At 50.0% G+C, this 18,914-nt stretch overlaps 7 protein-coding genes across 7 annotated transcripts; 3 read left to right on the top strand and 4 right to left on the bottom strand.

The window, feature by feature from the left end:
• Nucleotides 1–1,830: 1,830 nt before the first annotated feature.
• Nucleotides 1,831–4,282, bottom strand: CNBM0190 (hypothetical protein; the record flags this gene model as incomplete). The annotated part of the gene is made up of 8 exons (XM_767158.1): nucleotides 1,831–1,847; nucleotides 1,925–1,997; nucleotides 2,081–2,932; nucleotides 3,003–3,098; nucleotides 3,154–3,320; nucleotides 3,383–3,436; nucleotides 3,795–4,152; nucleotides 4,211–4,282. 8 exons carry the CDS (start codon nucleotides 4,280–4,282, stop codon nucleotides 1,831–1,833), a joined length of 1,689 nt encoding a protein of 562 aa, XP_772251.1.
• Nucleotides 4,283–4,658: 376 nt separating this feature from the next.
• Nucleotides 4,659–6,181, bottom strand: CNBM0180 (hypothetical protein; the record flags this gene model as incomplete). The annotated part of the gene is made up of 6 exons (XM_767157.1): nucleotides 4,659–4,746; nucleotides 4,811–4,943; nucleotides 4,992–5,407; nucleotides 5,467–5,663; nucleotides 5,712–6,029; nucleotides 6,086–6,181. 6 exons carry the CDS (start codon nucleotides 6,179–6,181, stop codon nucleotides 4,659–4,661), a joined length of 1,248 nt encoding a protein of 415 aa, XP_772250.1.
• Nucleotides 6,182–6,503: 322 nt separating this feature from the next.
• CNBM0170 (hypothetical protein) lies at nucleotides 6,504–7,543 on the bottom strand (the record flags this gene model as incomplete). Its single annotated transcript, XM_767156.1, has 4 exons — nucleotides 6,504–7,057; nucleotides 7,108–7,251; nucleotides 7,316–7,405; nucleotides 7,456–7,543. The coding sequence occupies 4 exons, from the start codon at nucleotides 7,541–7,543 to the stop codon at nucleotides 6,504–6,506; spliced, it is 876 nt and encodes a 291-aa protein (XP_772249.1).
• Nucleotides 7,544–7,823: 280 nt separating this feature from the next.
• CNBM0160 (hypothetical protein) lies at nucleotides 7,824–9,365 on the top strand (the record flags this gene model as incomplete). The annotated part of the gene is made up of 3 exons (XM_767155.1): nucleotides 7,824–7,877; nucleotides 7,937–8,172; nucleotides 8,234–9,365. 3 exons carry the CDS (start codon nucleotides 7,824–7,826, stop codon nucleotides 9,363–9,365), a joined length of 1,422 nt encoding a protein of 473 aa, XP_772248.1.
• Nucleotides 9,366–9,680: 315 nt separating this feature from the next.
• Nucleotides 9,681–12,744, bottom strand: CNBM0150 (hypothetical protein; the record flags this gene model as incomplete). Its single annotated transcript, XM_767154.1, has 5 exons — nucleotides 9,681–10,430; nucleotides 10,489–11,458; nucleotides 11,504–11,770; nucleotides 11,831–12,474; nucleotides 12,517–12,744. 5 exons carry the CDS (start codon nucleotides 12,742–12,744, stop codon nucleotides 9,681–9,683), a joined length of 2,859 nt encoding a protein of 952 aa, XP_772247.1.
• Nucleotides 12,745–12,905: 161 nt separating this feature from the next.
• Nucleotides 12,906–14,371, top strand: CNBM0140 (hypothetical protein; the record flags this gene model as incomplete). The annotated part of the gene is made up of 5 exons (XM_767153.1): nucleotides 12,906–13,365; nucleotides 13,427–13,750; nucleotides 13,803–13,947; nucleotides 14,053–14,191; nucleotides 14,282–14,371. 5 exons carry the CDS (start codon nucleotides 12,906–12,908, stop codon nucleotides 14,369–14,371), a joined length of 1,158 nt encoding a protein of 385 aa, XP_772246.1.
• Nucleotides 14,372–17,076: 2,705 nt separating this feature from the next.
• On the top strand, nucleotides 17,077–18,859 carry CNBM0130 (hypothetical protein; the record flags this gene model as incomplete). Its single annotated transcript, XM_767152.1, has 8 exons — nucleotides 17,077–17,110; nucleotides 17,167–17,228; nucleotides 17,282–17,601; nucleotides 17,654–17,849; nucleotides 17,911–18,049; nucleotides 18,153–18,342; nucleotides 18,443–18,613; nucleotides 18,697–18,859. The coding sequence occupies 8 exons, from the start codon at nucleotides 17,077–17,079 to the stop codon at nucleotides 18,857–18,859; spliced, it is 1,275 nt and encodes a 424-aa protein (XP_772245.1).
• Between the last annotated feature and the right edge of the window lie 55 nt (nucleotides 18,860–18,914).

Here is an 18,914-nt window from a genome sequence, read left to right as displayed (position 1 = left end):
CGCTGTCTCGTCACCATGGCCTTTCTCGGCAACTTCCTCCTAATCGTTGACAAGACCTTTGACTCTCTTCCCATCCTCGCCAAACGCGATGATTGGCCTCAGTACAGCCGCCAACTTCGCCTATCCCTCCTTACTCTTGGGTTGCCTCGTCTCCTCGATGTGGGGCTTGCCACTCCGCTGTCACCCGCTCCGACTGTATCCTTCTCCTGACAACTCACCTAGTACCGTTTCTGCTGGTGCTGCACCTCCTCCTCCCTCTCCCATGCCTTATGATCCCATCTTGGAGTCCAAGGACTCTGTCATTGCCGGCGCTATCCTTCTTCACCTTGATCCTAGTATCCATGAAACTTTCGTCCCTATTGCCATGGATGGCCTGGGTAATTATACTCATCGTCTTTATCTTGCTCTCTCCCGTTCCTTCGGTCACTATGACCCTCAGCATGTCTATGCAAAAGTTAAAGAGTTCTTTGAGATGGAGTGTGGCGAAGGGGACAATGTGGTATCCTGAATGCGTCGCTTGGGGACAATGCGTCGTAACCTTGAGGAAATGAAGATGGACTGGGAGGATCTCCATGTCAATGCCCTTTTCCACGGCCTCCCTTCCCGGTTCCATCATTTGCGAAACGAGCAGTTCGGTGGGAGTGCTCGCAAGACAGCCGCCGATATCGAACTCACTGTCGCCAACATTGATGCTGCGGCATCCTACTTCGCGTCGTCGTCTCCTGCAGCTCTCGCTGTCTCCGTCTGCCGCTCTGACGAAACTCTTACTGCCTTCTACACGAAACTTTCTTGCAAAGGGCGTCAACCCTCTGCTGCGCATCCTTGTGCCCGTTGCGGTTCCCCTGACCACTGGGTTGTCAGCTGCCCCTCCCCACCCGTGTCCCCCCATCCCGCCCATCCCGGGGCTCCCGATTCCCAAAGAAGCAGGCGGACACAAGCTACTTCCTGACCAATGGGAGCGTTACGTGGGAGGCAAGTACTGCGACGAACTTTCAGGCGTGTATTTTCGGCCACGGTTGCCAGGAGACCACTAATGATTCTCCAGGGACAAATTGAAATTGGCGAAACAGGGGCCTAATGGCTCTAAAAAAGGATGATGGGAAGTCTATGTGGCGGCTCGAGAGAGCGCCTCATTAAAAGACATCAGGAACAAGCAGAAGCGACAGACGACGATCAAGCTCGATCCAGCAGCGGTATTATGGAACCGTTGGCGTGACAGAGCTCCCAAAGATTGGTCTGAGCTAGTCAAGCTGTTGAAAAAATGTTTCTTTACTGGTGCTAACACTTAACTCTTGTATCCAACAAGATTTGAATAGAGTAAAGTAATCCGTTGCCAAGCTACTATTATGGACCTATATACATTTCTACGCTCGCCACTACAAGTTAAATGATATCATCAAGGTAACCCCCACCTCGTGAAATAATAAGCGCATCACCCACTGCCTCTTCTCTCGTCACATAACCACCTACTACTTTGAATTCCTTCGTCTTGCTCTAAGGCAAGTTAGCTGTAGAGGATAATGCAGACGGAAAACCTGGAGAGGTTTAGTGGCGGCCCTCCGGGTTAACAATCCTAATAAGCCTCCACAGGGAGGATGAAGAACATTCCAATAATAGACCACGGAAACTTTATGGGTCATACAAATGCATTCGAGTTTATCTACAACTATCTCAATTTCTCTCGCAACCAACGCGATGTATGTACAACTCTCTGACTTGAGGACAGTGACTAAATATCTGAAATGCGAGTGGTTAGAAATGTCGATCTGGTTCAACCGCAACATAAATATCAGAAAATTCGACTGTTGGGAATAGCACTGAATCATTGATCTAATGAATGATATCCTCTGCAAACACGTGTCAGGTTCATGAAATCCTTTACGAAAACAAAAGAGAATGGCAGGAGGTAAGGGGGTAGACGTACCCCAGTTACGACCCTTTGTCTCTTTCACAAGCTCTTCGGTGACTTCTTTCTTTGAAAAGTAGCCAGACTGAATCTATTGTTGGGCGTCAGCGCTGATTTCAAAGATACATGGATAATCTGGAGGATATGTATAGAGGAGGAAATGAAACAACTGACCTTGGCATCGATTTCCACTCTCCCATCAGCTGGAATGAGTTCCTCTGGTATCTCATACCTCTTCCCGACCGTAATCCCACTGCCAATGATCGCGTCATACTTCATGTTACTCATCGAGATCAAGTTGTGGATATGCTTGATACCCAAAAAGTGGAGTACATCAGGCATAAGTGCCTGGTGTCGCGCATCTTTCACCCCGGCTACACGCTCGGTGTTGTTAAAGTACTCTGCGGCGGTATCACCTCCTCTCTTACGTCGATTGTACACCATGTACTTGACCACCTCGCCGAGCGCCCTTCCTTCCTTTTGGAAGTATACTATGACTCCTACACCACCTCTTTGGGCGCATTTAATAGCTTCGCTGATCCCAAAGATGAGGTATGGTCGGCAAGTGCAAATGTCTGAACCAAAGACGTCGGAGCCGGAGCAAGAGTCGTGTGGGCGGCAGGTGACTTCAGTGTCGGGATCTTGGAGTTTGGCAGGGTCACCCATGATGTAGACGGTCATACCCCCGATGGGAGGGAGGAAAGTCTTGATATCAGGCCGAGTTAAAAGCTCGGGGTACATGCCGCCTGTATCCTCGAACAACGCTCTTCTCAAGACACCTTCCTCAATACCTAATCTGTCGGCGACGCCAGGAAGGTACCAAACAGGGTCAATGGCAGCTTTGTAAGTGTTGACTTCAATACCTTGATCCGCCCCGGGGAAAGCGGGGAGATCGGGTGATTTGATGACGATTTCGCCATCGCATGGGAATTCGCCCTTGCGGAAGAGTTCATCGAGTTCTTGGATCTTAATGTGGGCTTTGGTTTGGGAGATGGTAGGGCGAACGTCGAGGCCGGCGGCGTATTCCTATAAAAGGGTTAAAAGGGTTTTAGAGATGGAAGAAGGGGTGGAGTAATGAAGGGGAAGTGAAACTTACCTTGGCCCAGACTTCTTGCGACATGGCACCCCAAGGATCAAACGAGACAATCTTGTTGCCGAACCAACCGTCAGTCGGGGGAAGAACAAAAGGTGGCTATATCGGGTCAGCCCTTTTTATCTTTTCCAGAGCCCAAAAGGAGCAAACTTACATGGGTATTGGTAAGATCAGGCCTCCAGTCAGGCCGCAACTGTCCCATCGCAATAGAGAGTGCTCGGTAGATGGAATATGAGCCGGCATGGGCACCAATGGCATTGCGGATGGGGAGATTGGATTTGATACGCGAGCATACGACAGGTCCTCGTTCGCGAGCGGTCGCTAATTGATAAGAGATGTCAGTTAAGAGGTAAAACCAAGTGGAGCAATAGAGCAAGGCTTACGACCAGCACCCCAGTTGATAGGGATTGGGTTGATACCGGCTTGGCTAGGATAGGCTAAGAGGGTTTGTTAGCGACGGCCTCGCTCGTTTTGAGGTGTGACCCTCTATAGGCCTAGAGTGCAGGGGTTGCCGAGCAGCGAAAGAGGCACATGAAGCACAGAATGAACCTGCAATATAGTTAGATGGGAAAGCCCAAATAACCAGTCCGATTGCAAAAAGGGGAATCATACAAGCAACTGTCTTGGCGCAGTGCGCATTCTGAACCCTCAGACCAACCCGAGGTTGCTACTCCGTGTCTCATTCATGAACCGATACTCGTAGCCACCGGGCAGGTTTGGTGCAACGGCAAACGATTGGAAACGTGAAGGAATCGACCACAAAACAAAACAAAATGCGATAAGGAGTAGACTCACTGGTAAGTATGACTCTGCTGGGGTAAAGACCCTTATGCTTCTTCTTCGCGTCCTTCTCAGGTGGGACGAGACCACCGGGCGCACCAGAACCTCTAGCAGCAGCGTCCAGAGAAAGGTTACCATATGGCGTGGATGAACCATTGGAGGCACCGCTACTATTAACGACACCGTTAGGAGCGGGAGAAAAGCCGCTGGTCGACGTGGGCGATGACCCGAGTAATGCGCTCAGACTGGAGATACTGCCACGTGACGCTCGGAAGGTATCGACGCCACCGGCTGTTGGGGATGTAGGTGGCGAGTGGTGTGCCGTAGGATCGTAGTGATACTGTGCGCCGCATGAGCAGGTATGGTTCTTGAGCTGTGCGCGACGGGTAAGTGGGTTGTCATGTCAGATAAGAAAGAGATAAGGGATGTACCTCTTGGGCGAGCTGCTCCTGCTTTACGGTAAGGTTGTTGAGTAATTCAAGTACTTTGTCTAGGTCTGCCATTGTGGAGAATATGCAGGGGTGGAACGATGGCGGATAGGGGGTATAAATATAGAGGCAAAAGCAAGATCGAGTCGAGGAGAAGAGATATCTGTGAAAGGATGCGGGTATTGGCCGATGATACCGGGTGGAGGCAGCGCGTGCGTGGACTCACTGATAAATATCGCAGCAGAGAGAAGAACGTGCGAGAGATAGCTGTTGAGTGGGAATGGATGGAGCTGGGTATATATATCATCCCATGCATGCATACATGCTTATAACTACATCAGAAGGGCCCGGCGTACCCACGCACTCATTCCCGAAGCACACAAACCCGAACAACTGTATAAATATTCGCCACCCGTTATCTGTCGGTCTTCTCCGAGAGCCACGTGGCTTTTTATGGGTCTGGTGCAATTTCATAGTACGAGTACGGCGGATCCTTCCAAGCTTGCTTCTCTACGTACGTCTTGGGTAAGCGGCTGGTCCTGCCCCAGTTTTCGGAACAATAAACAACAAATGTAATAACGCGTCCTGTAAAAGTGCACCTACACAGACATCTCTCCGACCAATGGCGTCTCGAACAACTCTTGTCTCTGTTCGAATGTCAAATCGGGCCTTGACACAAGCCAGATGAGTTTTGCAAAGGCCGCCTCGTGCGTCAAGTCATAACCCGGCAAGACCCCTATAATCCAGTCAGCCTATGGTCGAACATCAGAGGGACTCAACCCACCGATATCCAGAAGCGTCCTTCCCTGGGTATACAGCGGGTAAATATTCGGTATCGCACATTGTGAAATGACGACCACCAGCACTTCTCGCTCTACCATCTTTTTCAATGCCTCCAAAACTCCATTCTCCATGTCGAGAGGCAAGTTACCCGAACCATAAGCTGAGAGAATGACAGCTTTGCAAGTGGGAACGGTGGCAATTTGCGCGGAGAGAAGTGAACCGGTGAGGCCGGGATAGATATGGACGGAGAGGACGGTAGGGTCAGCATTGAGGGCGATGAGTGGTGCGGGGGGTGTAATAGATCGTGGGGCAAGGGATAGAGTGGAGTCAAGAGTAATTTTGACATTGAGGTTGATGAGTGGGGGGATACAGGGCGTGGTGAATGCGGCAAAGAGGTTTGGGCTGGTCTTGGTTGCCCTTTTTTATATATCAGGCCATGCGAGCTTGGGGATTGGAGTGGTTGGATTGAGACTTACCTGGTACCATGCATTACTTGGTGGTTGAAAACGATGCCCACACCGGCATAAGGCAAGACGCCAGCGACGAAGAGCGAATCGAGAATATTCGTCCAACCATCTGATCTCGGTCGAGAGAGAGGGATTTGAGCTCCAGTGACGATGATTGGTTTCCCCGCATCTTTGAACAAGAATGATAAGATAGCCGCGGTGTACGCCTATTTAGTATTTAGCTCCGTGTATACAAAGAAAGCGGTAAGACGTACCAGAGTATCGGTCCCAGACAAAATGACAAACCCATCATACCCGTCCCAATTCTGATATACCAGCGCCGCAATCTTATTCCACTCTGCAGGCGTCATCTCACTACTGTCCATATGTCTATTCAAATCCAGAATCTCATACTCAACATCCCGACCTTCATCATCCAGTTCTGGGGTGACCAGTTTAGGGTACTTGATGTTCTTGTCGATGACCGTGGTGATGACTGGGGAAGAGAAGGAGACGGAGGTGGAGGAGAACTGAAGAGGGGAAGTGAGCGAAGGATGCTGTCGGATACGGCGGAAGAATGTGTCTTGTCGGAGCTAGAACAGTGAAGTTAGTGGATTGGGAATGGGAGCTGAACGGACAGATGACTGACAGGTGCGAGACCGCTTGCGGTTGTTTCAGAGGCGATGGTACCGCCCGTACCGATCATCAGCACACTTCGTCTTTTAGCTGTTTGTTGACCTGTCATCCTGTTATATGCGGTGGTTTCGTGTTGCAAGGATTCGGGGCGGAAGCAGTCGTTCGGATGGATTGCTGTTTTTATAAGATGATCTCGGTGCAAGGAAAAAACGAATAATCGTGCAATGAAATGGGAAATTGGAGGTGAAATGGGAAATCAACAAATGATAAGCCAGGCACAACATCCCCGTTCCTGGGCCAGTTTACCGATATCGCACGACTTGGGGGGCTTTTTCCGATGAGGGCTATTCATACGCGGTAACGACTGCAACCGCAAAAGAAGTCTGATCAGTCCGAAACGGGATTGTACATATACAACAAGTTATAAAACTCTATTCTTCTTCACTGCCATCACTATCATCAGAAACAACCGCCTTCTCCGTCCGATCGGCATTCGTAGCATTCAACTCTTCAATGGCCTCACCAACCGCAGTCTTCTTCTTCTTCCTTTTTCTCTTTCTTTTCCCCTCCGCATTCACTTCATTCTCATCCTCCTTCACTTCCTCTTCCTCAACCCTTCTCCTCTTCTTACTCTCCCCTTCCTTATCCTGGCCTGGAGTCTTCTTCTTCTTCACACTCAACGGGTTCGGTCCCTTCACCTTTCTACTCCTTTTCTCTGCAGGTCCACCCGACACAGGCGCAAGATCCGCACCAACCACGTTTCCTCCATCAACAACACCTTCAAGGACCTTGACTCCCTCCAAACGTCTTTCTTCCTCTACTTTATTCTTCTCTCGGATAGTGGCAGTCGATGGTGGGGAAAGGACGAGGACGCCGCGCGGGTTAAAGTGGATGACGGGTAAGCCGGGGATACGGTCCATAGCGGTGAGAAGAGTGGTGGATTGGGTGCCGAGGATATATCGGTGTTTGTTTGTAGCTCCTGCATCTGGCTGTAAGCTCATTACAACGATGGTTTGGGATAGAGAGAAGACTCACCGATAACGTCCTTCAAACACTCATCCGGTTCTAGTGCTGTTCGGTGATTACATTTTCGTCTTTCAAACGTCTTGGCAAGATCTGTTGTCCTCTGTACGGGTTTCCCAAGCTTATAAAGCGCCTCCATACAGCACTGCGTTATCACTGTTGATGGGCGAACAGAATCAGCTTTTGGTTTAATGGTAGTACATGGTTGTCTAGGACTTACTTGGCTTGCACTCGCCCTGAATGACGGTGACAAACTGCTTAGGCATATTCAATTCTGACTTGGCTCCTTCCAGCAGCAAATCCTGGGAAACTAGTGCCTCACATTAGTATACCGAAAATAAGATCAAAAGCATTGCTCACCCAAGATCTGGAAGGGCTGCCTAAATCCAAAAGTCTGGGTGTAAAGGGTCATTACCCTCTTGTACGTCTTGGCTCTCTTTTGTCTCATAGTGATGGGGTCTTTTGTATTGGTATACCGGTAAGAGTCAAAGAGACGAAAGATGAAATATCGTGTATTTTCCGTTGGCCGCTCTTGAACTTTTTGCATGCGAAGAGCGAATAGGTCACGTGATGAATTATTCTTCCACGTCAGGACTTTGTCACAAATGGTTAATAACAAGTCGCTCTTTGAGCATTTCTCCCCAGAGACGAGTCTTCAAAAGCTTGCCTCTGCAGGAAATTAGCAATCATACTGGCCCACGCACAACAGCAGACCCAGGCATGGAGGAATGACTCCTAATCAGCAACAATCAGTGGAACAAGATGACTGGGAGATTGACACTGTGCGCTTTTCTTTACTCCATTCTCGTTTCCTCTCGCTGATAGGGTTTTTGGGAAACAGCAAGAGGTGATCCTACCCAAAAAATTGGTCAGGCAACCCAAGGTGGCGAGTCCTGTCGGTCATGGCCCGAACGTATCATCCACCGCAATTTCTTCCTCGCAGAATGCTGGCGCCTCTTATGGAAGTGCGACTGGACTCGCACAAGCAAACAAAGGAACAGGGGATGTGAATGAAGACGAAGATGACTGGTTCAGAGGTGATAGACCAACGACGAACCGTCAAATTTGGGACTCCGCGTACGCTGTTATACATTGAAAATTGAGAAACTCATATCTAATCTGCAAAATGTAATTGCAGAAACGCTCGCACCCCATCTACGACTATCATAGCCCCTCAAGCGCTTCCAACACCTACTGTTCAACTTTTACGCCGTACTCCCAACTCGGCCTCTTCTGGCTCTAATTCCCCCGGTAATGGAGCAAATGGGGAGAAGAAGGGAAAGAGTATGGAGGAGAGGGCGGAAGAATACCGGCTAGCAAGGGAGCGGATTTTTGGTGCCGAGGCCGCCCCTGCCGCTTCAGACACATCTAGTGCTTCTGCCCAAGGCAGCGCTGGCCGAAACGCCACCACGTCGTCTAGTCCTGCGCCTTCCCCTTCAGAATTCGCCAATCTTTCTCTCAACTCATCCGATAAAGACAGAAGACAAGATCGACGATCCACAAGCGGTAACGGTAGGCAGAGAGGACTTAACGCTACTGGGACCAATGCTGGGAACAACAATAACAGCAACAACAGCAGCAACAACCGTTTTGGTGGGAATGGTGGTGCAGCGGGAAGCATGGGAGAGCGGAATGGGTTTTATAGCGGTTACACCCAGCGAAACGAGAGTTATAACCGATTTCCAGCTGATACCCCACGCGACCTCTCTTCCGCATACACATACACTCCCACATCTTCTTCTTCACCATCGCCTTCTTCAGCAGCAAGAACGACAGACAGGCCGTTTGCAGGTCTTGTGCCATCCCAAGTCCGGACTGGGTGCTCTCCAAACCCTACCAATCCCACAAACCTTACTAATTCGATGTATCCGACTAATCCGACTAATCCAGTGGGGCGACCCACCACAACTGGAGACAATGGGAGCCCTGGGTTGAGAAGTGGAGAGTATTCATCAACGGACATGATCCCAGGATCAGCTGCAGGTCCGGGGTTAGGGTCGGGCGCACAAGGAGGCGTATTGAGACAGCCGCTTGGACCGGGGGTTGGGCAGGCTGGAGGGTTCGGAATTGGGTTTGGTGGAGCTGGTGCTGGGGCTGGTCGTGAGGGAGGTCAGGGATATGGTAATGCGTATGGATATGGGGGCAGCGGGGGTTTCAGTGCTGGCGCTGGTGGTAACCGTGGTTACGGTGGAAACGGTGGTAATGGGAGCGGAAATCGTGGGGTAGGATCAAAGTACTCTCCTTCTGGGTTCCGTAATCCCAGACAATAATCAGTCTTTCAAATTAAACTTCCTTGAGCTTACCTTGTGCCGTTGTTACGTGGAAGATGTATGTCGATTGTATCACCTGTTGTAAAATGGTTGTCTCACAAGTAAAAAAGAATGTGGACTGTCGGTTTCCAAAACGTATATTCTTAGGAACAAATGGTCTCCGGCATCTTAGTTTTGAGAATATTGCTCGTCGCAAACTCCAGTTCTTGATGCAGAAAGCCCTTATACATGAATCTATAACCTATAATATCTTCCCCTTCCTCTCCCCGTTTTCTCTCTCCATAAACCCTTTTCTTGGGACGACCCGTTGGGCCCTTAGCTCGAACCATATGACCCACTCCAGAACACACCCGGCAACTCTGCCACGAAATCGCCCCAAGGCCTTTCTACCACACCTACTTCCAGCTCCCCCTCCTCTCCCCTTTCTTCACCTTGGGACTGGTGTGAACCAACGAGCCACCCGACAGACAAGATGGATTTGAATCGATCGCTGATTATCTTGTAATATTCTTCCTTCTTCTCCTCAAGGTCCCGTCCCACTCCCGCTCCTCCTTCTTCCCCTTGCCCATGGCTGGCTTTCGCCTGGCGCGCTTCGCGCGCTCGTTTCTTCCTTGAACTCTTTGATTCTCCTCCTTTTCCATTAATCGATGAGATGGTGGTGGTAGAAGCCGAGTGGTTGGGCATGGAGGCCACCTCGCCATTGACGTGGGCGTTCGGAGTGGGGTGGAGCATGTCCCTGCTCACGCGCAGGGTCACGAGGTAATCTGTCCCCCAAAGCAATGCTTTTCCTTCTCCATCTCCTCGGGGCCCAACAGGGAGGGAGAACCTTGACGGTCTCCAAACCATACCCATAACCGGCGTCTGCATCTTGCCTAAAACATTCCCAAACTTTTCCAATTCGCCTTTCCCCAGACTTGGGAGCGGAATGAACCGCCTTTGGTCGAGGTTGTATAGTGAAAGAGTGTTGGTAGGGGAGAGGATGGCGAGGTAAGGGGAAGGAGAGGGGAGGGAGGGGAAGGAAAGGGTTGTAGGTGGGTGAGGGAGGGTGGGGAGAGTGGAGTGGAGCTGTTTGTGGATATGGGATTAGTCTGGGACCTTGAGAGAGGGGGAAAAAAGGGCTTACCTGCAAACTGTCGAGGTTGAAAACTTCGACACGGCCTTCTAGATCCGCCACACCAAGCCACTGACCGTCTTCGCTCACTGCGAGAGTCGAGATCCACTCGTTTTGAGTTTGCTTGTGAGCGCCATTGGAGTGGAAAGTTGACGGTGAATCGGATTCAGATTCGGATTCGGATTCAGAGCCAGAGTTGGATTCTTGCTCCTCGGCTTTTTCTGTCATAGAGACGTCGATATCAGGAGCGGTATTGTTGCCGTTCACGCCAGTGCCGTTGACATTCTTGCCCTTGATCACTCTACCCCTCACCACCCTCTCTTTCCGCTCAAAACACTTGACAACTTCCACCTCTACATTTTCCTCATCCTCGGCTAGCTCGATGATCAGCACTTGTCCGGTTACGAGACCCAACACCACCCTGCCTCCATCGGGGGTGAACACCATACTCGTTGAGCCACAGCCTTGAGTCGTTAGTTGGGTGTTTAAATGGTGAAGAAGCGGGGAAGAGAGGAGGGCAGGAAGGAGAAGGAGACGGGTGGGCTTCAGGCCGGAAGAGGTTGGGACGAGTTTGAAGAGTTTCGTCTCGTACAGATCGGAGACGGCGAGGTATTTCCCGTGTTCGGAGATGGTGGTAGCGATAATAGTGGTGCGGAGGCGAAGTTCCATTTCGAGCAGTTTTTCCCAACCGTTCTCGTTGGGGTGGACTCTCCAGATGCCCATGCCTCGGGCGCGTTTCCCGACGACCAGGCGAGCAGAGGGGGAGAATGTGATGGGGGAAGAGGAGGAGAGAAGGCCGGAGGAGAGGTAGCCCATCCGTCGAGGATGGGTGGATTCAAATGTGGGGAGGGTTTGGGATTGGGAGGGGCGAGCCAAGGGGGAAGGGAGGGGAGGTGAGGAAGGGTGGGAGGCGGGGGTGAAGGTGGGGGACATGTCCCAACCGCCCGAGGCGAGCACGGGGGCGAGCCCAGCTCCGACAGTGCTAGTGCCATGTTTGGTGTCTGTAGTGATAGGGACAGGGACGTACGGCGGCCAAACGGCAAGAGCCCTCACGTCGTGGGCGTGTAACCTCTTGGCGCTGACCAGGACCCATTCTCCTCCAGGAGCTCGAGCTCGAACGAATTGACAAACACGCTGGTCGGGGCCGGATGTGAAGACGGTTGAACCACCGGGACCGATGGCGAGACACATGGCATCGGCTTTGTGAGCGCGGAAATGTTGACGCTGAGCGAGGGAGAGGGGGTCCCAGAATATAAGAGAGCCGAGAGAGTCAGTTGTGGCGACGGTTCCATCTCTATGTGGGGTGTTAGTGTGTTACGTGGAAAAAGAAGAAAAAAAAAAAGCAAGAACTTACGGCAGGATACCAATGGACCAGACAATGGTCTGCTTTTGTCCGCCAGCAGCACCCGTAGCCTTACGTCCACCTCTTCCAGCTTTCTGCACTTTCTCGACCACAGCTCGTCCCTTCAACACCACTCGATTGGGACCCTGCCTGGACCCGTCTGCAGGCGCGGGGATCTCCCATTTCCTCCATGATGAATCCGAGTTTCCAGTCACCAATGTCGTATTGCGCCATTCGGCTGTACCGTCCGGAAGCTGGGTCAACGTAGGAGGACCGAAAGCGATAGAGGTTGTTCGGGTTCGAGAGGGGAGAGCGTCTGTTCGAAGGAGATGGGGAGGAGGCGGGTCAAGGGAGGGCGAGGGGTCAAACATGGTCGGAGGTGGAATAGAGAGGAAATGGAGGTTGGGAGAGGTGGTGGAAAGACAGAGGAGGTCGTGTGTAGGGGCTACTGCAAGAGACCATATAGGCGCCGAGGGGATGGAGTAGGTTTGGAGAATCTTGCCGGTGAATAAGCATCTTTCGACGAGATCTCCAGAATCTGAACTAGACGTGAACAGTCGAAGATCGTTCAAGGCAGGTGTGGAGCAGTTGAGAGGGTCACGGATAACTAGAGCAAGTTGCGAGATGGTAGGATGGGTAAGGGTTGGTGGGAGTGTCTGTGCATGGGTTAGCTAGTGTTTCGGATGGATCAGACTTACCTTGTAGAGGACCCAGTTCCCATACGAGTCTACTTGCTTGTCCGAGACATGTTTCCATATTTCGACATGGCCGTTTTCTCTTGCGATGATACAGTCTCCTGGGTGGGCTGGTGGGGTTTGAGAGGGGGTCGAAGAAGGGGCGGGAAGAGGGAGGGGGGTGTATTGTATGGCGGTGATGGGGGAGGGCGTGTGGTCGTAGAAGCGTATGCGGTGCAGAGGAACTGACATTTTGTGGATGCCCTTGTATAGTCACAGTCGAGAAACCAAAATATCCATTCAAAATTATGCACATCGATTGATTACGTATTGGGCGGGGATGTCCGCCGGGGCGAGTCCCTCCACCGCCGATTTATTATGGTTCCCGGTGATTTCATTCGTCTCACCACAAAATGCCGGCCCCCCCCTCCACGCTCATCCTCGTCCTCGACACCCACCCCCTCTCCTGGCACCTCCTCGCCCATCTCCCCCCAGCGCCCCCCCTGCCCGACAACAAGATCCTCGACAATGCCACATCATCCCCGACATCGCTCGACCAGTTCATCACCATCCTCACCGTCTTTCTCAACGCCCATCTCGCAAGCAAATGGGGCAATGAAGTCGTCGTCTATACTGCATCCGCCGGAAAGGCCGAGCTGATCTACCCGCCTTCAAACGAGAAGATACGGCAAAGGGGAGAAGGGGCAAAGCCGAGTGCGAATATGTACAGGCCGTTCCAGATTTTGGATCAGGGGATTGAAGAAGGGCTAAAAGAAGTTGTGAGGGAGGAAGAGGGAAAGTTGAATACCGAAGGCGCCGGGTTTATAAACCAACCTCCCGCCATGGTCTCGGCGCTCACTAAAGCTCTCTGCTGCAAGTCGTCGTCTCCCAAGCTGTTTCGTATTGTCTGCTGATAGCGTCGTGTCACTGGTAGTCATTAACCGACGGATATCACCTTCAGTCCCTACAGATCCAACAGCCCTCCCACTATCTTCAGACCCAAATAGCGGCACTTCGGATACTTCTGGTGGCCTTTTACCAAGTAAAGAAGTTCGGATATTAGTTATAAACGCTACTCCCGGAGCTGCCGTGGGAGGCCGAGCGGATCCTGATGGTCGTCCAGGAGGAGGCGATGGAGCGGAGAAGGAAAATGGGGATGCAAACGAAGAAGAACGGAAAAATCAGAGACGGCAACAACGCATGCGCGGTGGTTATGTCGGACTGATGAACTGTGTCTTTGCCGCTCAAAAAGCTGCAAGTGATCCCTCTTTTGTCTATCTACCACGTTTGTCTGACATTCAGTCCTGCAGAAAGTCCCGATCGATATCCTGTCCCTTCCTCCATCGACGATCGATTCTTCCCCTCCCGTCTTCTTGCAACAAGCCGCCCATCTGACGGATGGAGTGTATTGGCAATGGAATGGAAGAGGCGGTTTGCTCCAGTATCTTCACGTACGTTCTTTTTCTCGCCCTTTTATCATCTCATGCATCTGCCTGCATTGAAGCTTGGTAAGATGAAACAGCAGGACAGCTGATGCGGTAATGTCATAATGGAAACTAGAGTATATACCTCACACCACCTTCTCTCCGACATAACCCGTTCGTCACCCCGCCACAAGACGCTGTCAACTTTCGTGCAGTGTGTTTCTGTCATCACAGGACGTTGGACGTGGGATTCGTATGTAGCGTGTGTCTCTCCAGTACGTTCCCCTCTTTTTCCTCTCCTTTCACTTTTCTCCCACTTTTCGGTAAAGGGGCAAAAGCTAACCTCACCCCTACAACACGTGTAGTCTTCTGCGAACCAAAACCCATCTGTGCAATGTGTAAAACACGGTTTCCTATCAAGTCCATTCCCAGACTCCGGACACTGGCCGGGCTGAATACGAGGATCCAAGTGCCTGATACGGTCGTGAAACCCCCGGCACCGAAATCGAGCAGCACAAACGCCACAGGAGGAAGGGCCGGGGTTACAGGGAGGAAGGGAGATGATAGGGGTGAGCCAATCGTGATTGATTAGGATGGGTTAGAGTAGTGTTTTCTGTTTTGTTTTTGTTTTGTAAGCATGTATCGACTAGTTTTGACATTTGTTTTACAAGAGTTTTGAAAATCGTCCGATTTGTTCCTTTCTCCAAATGCCCAATTTTCCCTATCGGTGTATACTAGCTGGAAAAGACAGTCGTTGAGCAAGTTGGAGCCGACGGTGGGTGGAAGACTAGCACTGCTCCTACAAAGGAAACCCTAATATAGTAGTCGTAGCCATGTCTTATTTTCATGCATTTTGTACTTGACCAACTTGTTCATGTATACAAACATACCTCTTGATGAACTCTTTTGAAAACTGTGCAGGGTGGTTTTCAGAACCAATCAGGCTAATCCCATGGAACCGTCTCTCGCTCTGCACTTGTCCTCCTATATATTCCTCGCATTAAATTCTTCCATCAAGGTGCTCCAGACTCTTTCCATTACTCGGGCATGATGTTCACCACCGATCGGTGCCACTTGAGTAACCACAGCATTCTCTATTCCTCTCCCACTCCTTCCATCATCTCCCGTCCAGACGACGTCGTGGTTAAAATAAGTTCTCCATTGGGTCAAATCGGTACTTGTGGGTGAATTAGAAGAAGGAAGATAAATTGTGAGAGTAACGTTATTACCTCTTTCAATCCCTTGAGAAGGAAAATGAAAGATTATTTGAGAATTTTCTAGGTGGGAAGCATTGGTGTCTACTGTAGATGTTACTCTGTTTGGTTCATTCATGGAAGAGAACTGGTTGCTTGTAGATGATCCAGAAAAAAGCCGTTGGAAAGATGGAAGCTGAGTAGATGATGTTGTACTCATGTATGTCCTCGAGTACGGGAACATATCACTAGTAGGAGGAGCACTGGCCGTCGCCGTCATGCCAGGCTGTTCATCAATGATAGAATCCACAACAGGCCTGACTTCATGAGCAATAGGCTGGCCGCCCTCTGTATGTTGCATTTCTCCAAGGCGCTGAAAATACCATGCCAAGCCGTCTAAACTTTGTCCAGGTATAGCAGAGTTTGAAGTGGGTCTTTCCCTCCAAGAGGAGGAATCGGTATCACGGCTGTTTGTTTGGCGGCTCATATTCTGTATATCAGTGAAAGTACTGGGTGCTTTTGTAAGGATTGTTTTCCAATGAAGCGATGATCCTTGGAGCTTACCAAGAGGTTCAATGGGTGAGAAGTCCAATAAGTAAGAAGTTCAATGGATACTTGTCAAGAACACATTTTTATATGTTCAAGGGACGAGACATTCTGCCACCCGGGTTGTTCGTCCTTTTAGGGTTAGTTAACATGAATGGAAAATTGTTACGACTCCGCTCCGTTCCATGTATGCTCTGGCCTAGTAACTTGCTTGTTCCGGTTTACAAAGCCGAGCTGTCGGGGGCATAGAATATTGTAAGGTCAGAAACCCAAGTTCGGGGCACCGAGTTGGTGGAGCTAACGGATTTTTTTGACACAAAGATACTATTACCTTGGGACAGAAAAAGGTGGCAATAAGATGTTTGTCCTGACAGGCACATCTTTTGAGGATATGCCATGTTTCATCGCGGAAGATTCTGTGAGTATATCGTGGCGCGGTTCGCAGAACGGTAAAAAAGATGAAAGGGGGGGTGGATAATGGAGAGCAGCAATAATTGGATGATAACAACACGGTCAAGAGTAAAAGGCCTGATGCATTGAGTGAAATTCACCTAGATCAGACATGCAAGTCCGTCTTTCTGGCATACCTTGATAGGACTTGAAACAATTTGGTATTATCGGAGTGGTTCGCTCTAAATTCTCCTCTTCTGCCTCTTACGTTGAAATTTGCTCGTTTCCGTATGGACCGACTCTTCCTTCAATTCTTTCGCCATCTATTTGTTATACCAGGCAGACTCAGGTTGGTGGATATTTGTAATTCCACTGAAAGGAAATGATTCATAGCTGGCGTCATGTTGATTGGGAGGAAATGGTTGCTGTTGGACGGGACATGGGAGGACGACTGAATGGCGACGACAGCGTCATTCAGTTGATGTTAGATGTTTTCCCGAGCTGGGCCGATTGGATAAGGTCCCGAGATATATGGGAAGCATGTACTGGGTCGCGTTAAGGTTAATTAGCAATGCTTTACGGCTTTGTTGAAAGAAAAAAAGGAATATTTTGTTAGGAGAGAAATGCAACAGATCGATTTAGGTCACTATTTATTTCGGCAGTTGTTATTTATGAATGATGGTCGGTACCGGACAAAGCCGAAAAAAAGTAAAACAGAAAGATCGATACTCATCCTCCTGCATTCATCTTTCGTTGTCCGTATATTATATAGCATAATAAAACACCCATATCCTCCATACCAAACAGGCAAGCTCAAAATTGCTTACTGCCTCGGTTCTCTCATTAAGGAGATGTGGCTTGCATCTCTACGACCGCTACCGACGACATCCAAATTCCGTTGTTCAAATGTGTTTGGTTCGAAATCCCGACAATGTCTGCCGAGAGCCGTAAATGTGAAGCTGGAGCCTTTGGTCCGAATGCAGAGTAGCCACACTTTGGCTGAAAGGGAGCTTCGGAGCCTTCTGCCAACCATGGAGGAACTCGGTCTGAGAGAAGGTGATCACGGTATGTATGCAAAATACTTGAACTAGTTGTATTTCAGACTGATATTTTCTGTACAGTAACTGTGGGTATGTCGGGTGGGGTCGACTCTGCAACAACGTTGCGAATATTACGAGAGTTTGTGCGTATCTGTCACCTCCCATTTGACCGCTCAGTGCTAATCAAAGCTAAAAGCCCATCCATCTTGACGTTGTATTCATGCGCAATTGGGACCCTCTACTATCTGAATCGCCTCCTGAATCTTCTTTGTCGCCATCTCCCATATCTCTAGCATACCCTTCGGGCTCAACCTCGAACAGAGAGCAGAATCTTTCTCCTTGCCAATGGGAGCGAGATTGGAATGATGTCCTAAAAGTGGCTACACAAGTTGGGATCCCAAAGGACTCGATCAAGCTTGTAGATCTGTCGAAGGAGTATTGGAGTAGAGTGTTTGAGCCCGCAGTGGGAGTATGGGAGAGGGGGGGAACGCCTAACCCAGATGTGGATTGTAATAGGTACGTCATAATAATACTGACATGTTTATGATCGGCTGATAATGGAATGTAGAGAGATCAAGTTTGGTGCTCTGTTGGATGCCTTGCCAAAGAAAGACAGGCATTTCCTTGCAACGGGTCATTATGGCCGTGTTGCTCACGCCCCTCTACTATCGCATCCAGGACCTTCAAGGCTTCTACGAGCAGTGGATCAATCCAAAGATCAAACCTATTACCTCTCTCAAATGACCGAACAACAGCTATCTCGCGTACGTTCAAAAGTATATTTCTGTTTTTTTTGCTCGTGTAAGCTGAATAAATGTGTGGTAGGCAATTCTTCCACTCGGAAGTTTATTAAAAACCGACGTCAGACGACTGGCAGAGCATTGGGGTTTACCAAACGCAAAGAAGGAAGAGTCTATGGGCGTGTGTTTCATTGGGGAGCGGGGAAAGTTTGGAGATTTCATCTGTGCGTTATATATCACGTTACTCCGTCAGTTTATTCGTTGCTGGCTAAATCATAATCCACCATCCACCGTTTATTATGCCCATCTTGACTTTCCACCCCACAGCGCAATACACGTCCCCACCTGAATCAGGCTATCTTGTTAACCTTTCCGGTGAGCGCTTGGCAGAGCACAAGGGACTCTGGTACTACACCATTGGCCAACGGGCGAGGGTTGCGAATCAGTTGAAACCCATGTTTGTTGCAAAAAAAGGCGTAGGGGAGAAGGGGACTGATATATTAGTCGTCCCGGGATCGTGAGTTTTCTCCATCTTGTTATCCCCTCCTCTTCCCCCTTCCGATTGGTATGGACAGGGAAAGGAAGAATGCGATTTCCGGATCTGACGGGTATTGTAGGGACCATCCGATGTTGCTCTGCAAAAGTGTTCATACCTCCGATTTCCACTGGATACATCGCACATTCCCACGAGAATTACTTGTGAAAGAACCGGAGAAAGTGGGGATACAAGTCAGGCATAGGATGAATCCTGTTGGCGGTCGAATCGTCATAGGTGGTAACGTCAAGGAGTGAGTCTATAGCTTTGTCCTATAATTTCTTATATCGCCTTGCCCCCAAGAAATTGTGAATAGCTAATGAAGTGAAATGAAAGTGTGACTGTAGAGTTCAATGATCCGATCGTCGGCGTGAGCCCTGGACAAGTCGTAGCCATCTGGCATGATGGTTGGTGTCTTGGAAGTGGGGTCATCGACGGTACAAAATGTGAAGGGGAAAATATGAGCGGGGGGGACGGGGTGAGATGGGAGTGTGAATGAGATAGAAGATATTTTGGCGGAATGAGAGAGATCTTGGGGGGGGGGGGGGGGGGGG

This window comes from Cryptococcus neoformans, chromosome 13 (assembly GCF_000149385.1).
Source record: "Cryptococcus neoformans var. neoformans B-3501A chromosome 13, whole genome shotgun sequence".
Lineage (NCBI taxonomy): Eukaryota > Fungi > Basidiomycota > Tremellomycetes > Tremellales > Cryptococcaceae > Cryptococcus > Cryptococcus deneoformans.
The sequence above is the reverse complement of the archived record's forward strand: the minus strand, read 5'-3'. Positions and strand labels throughout refer to the sequence as shown.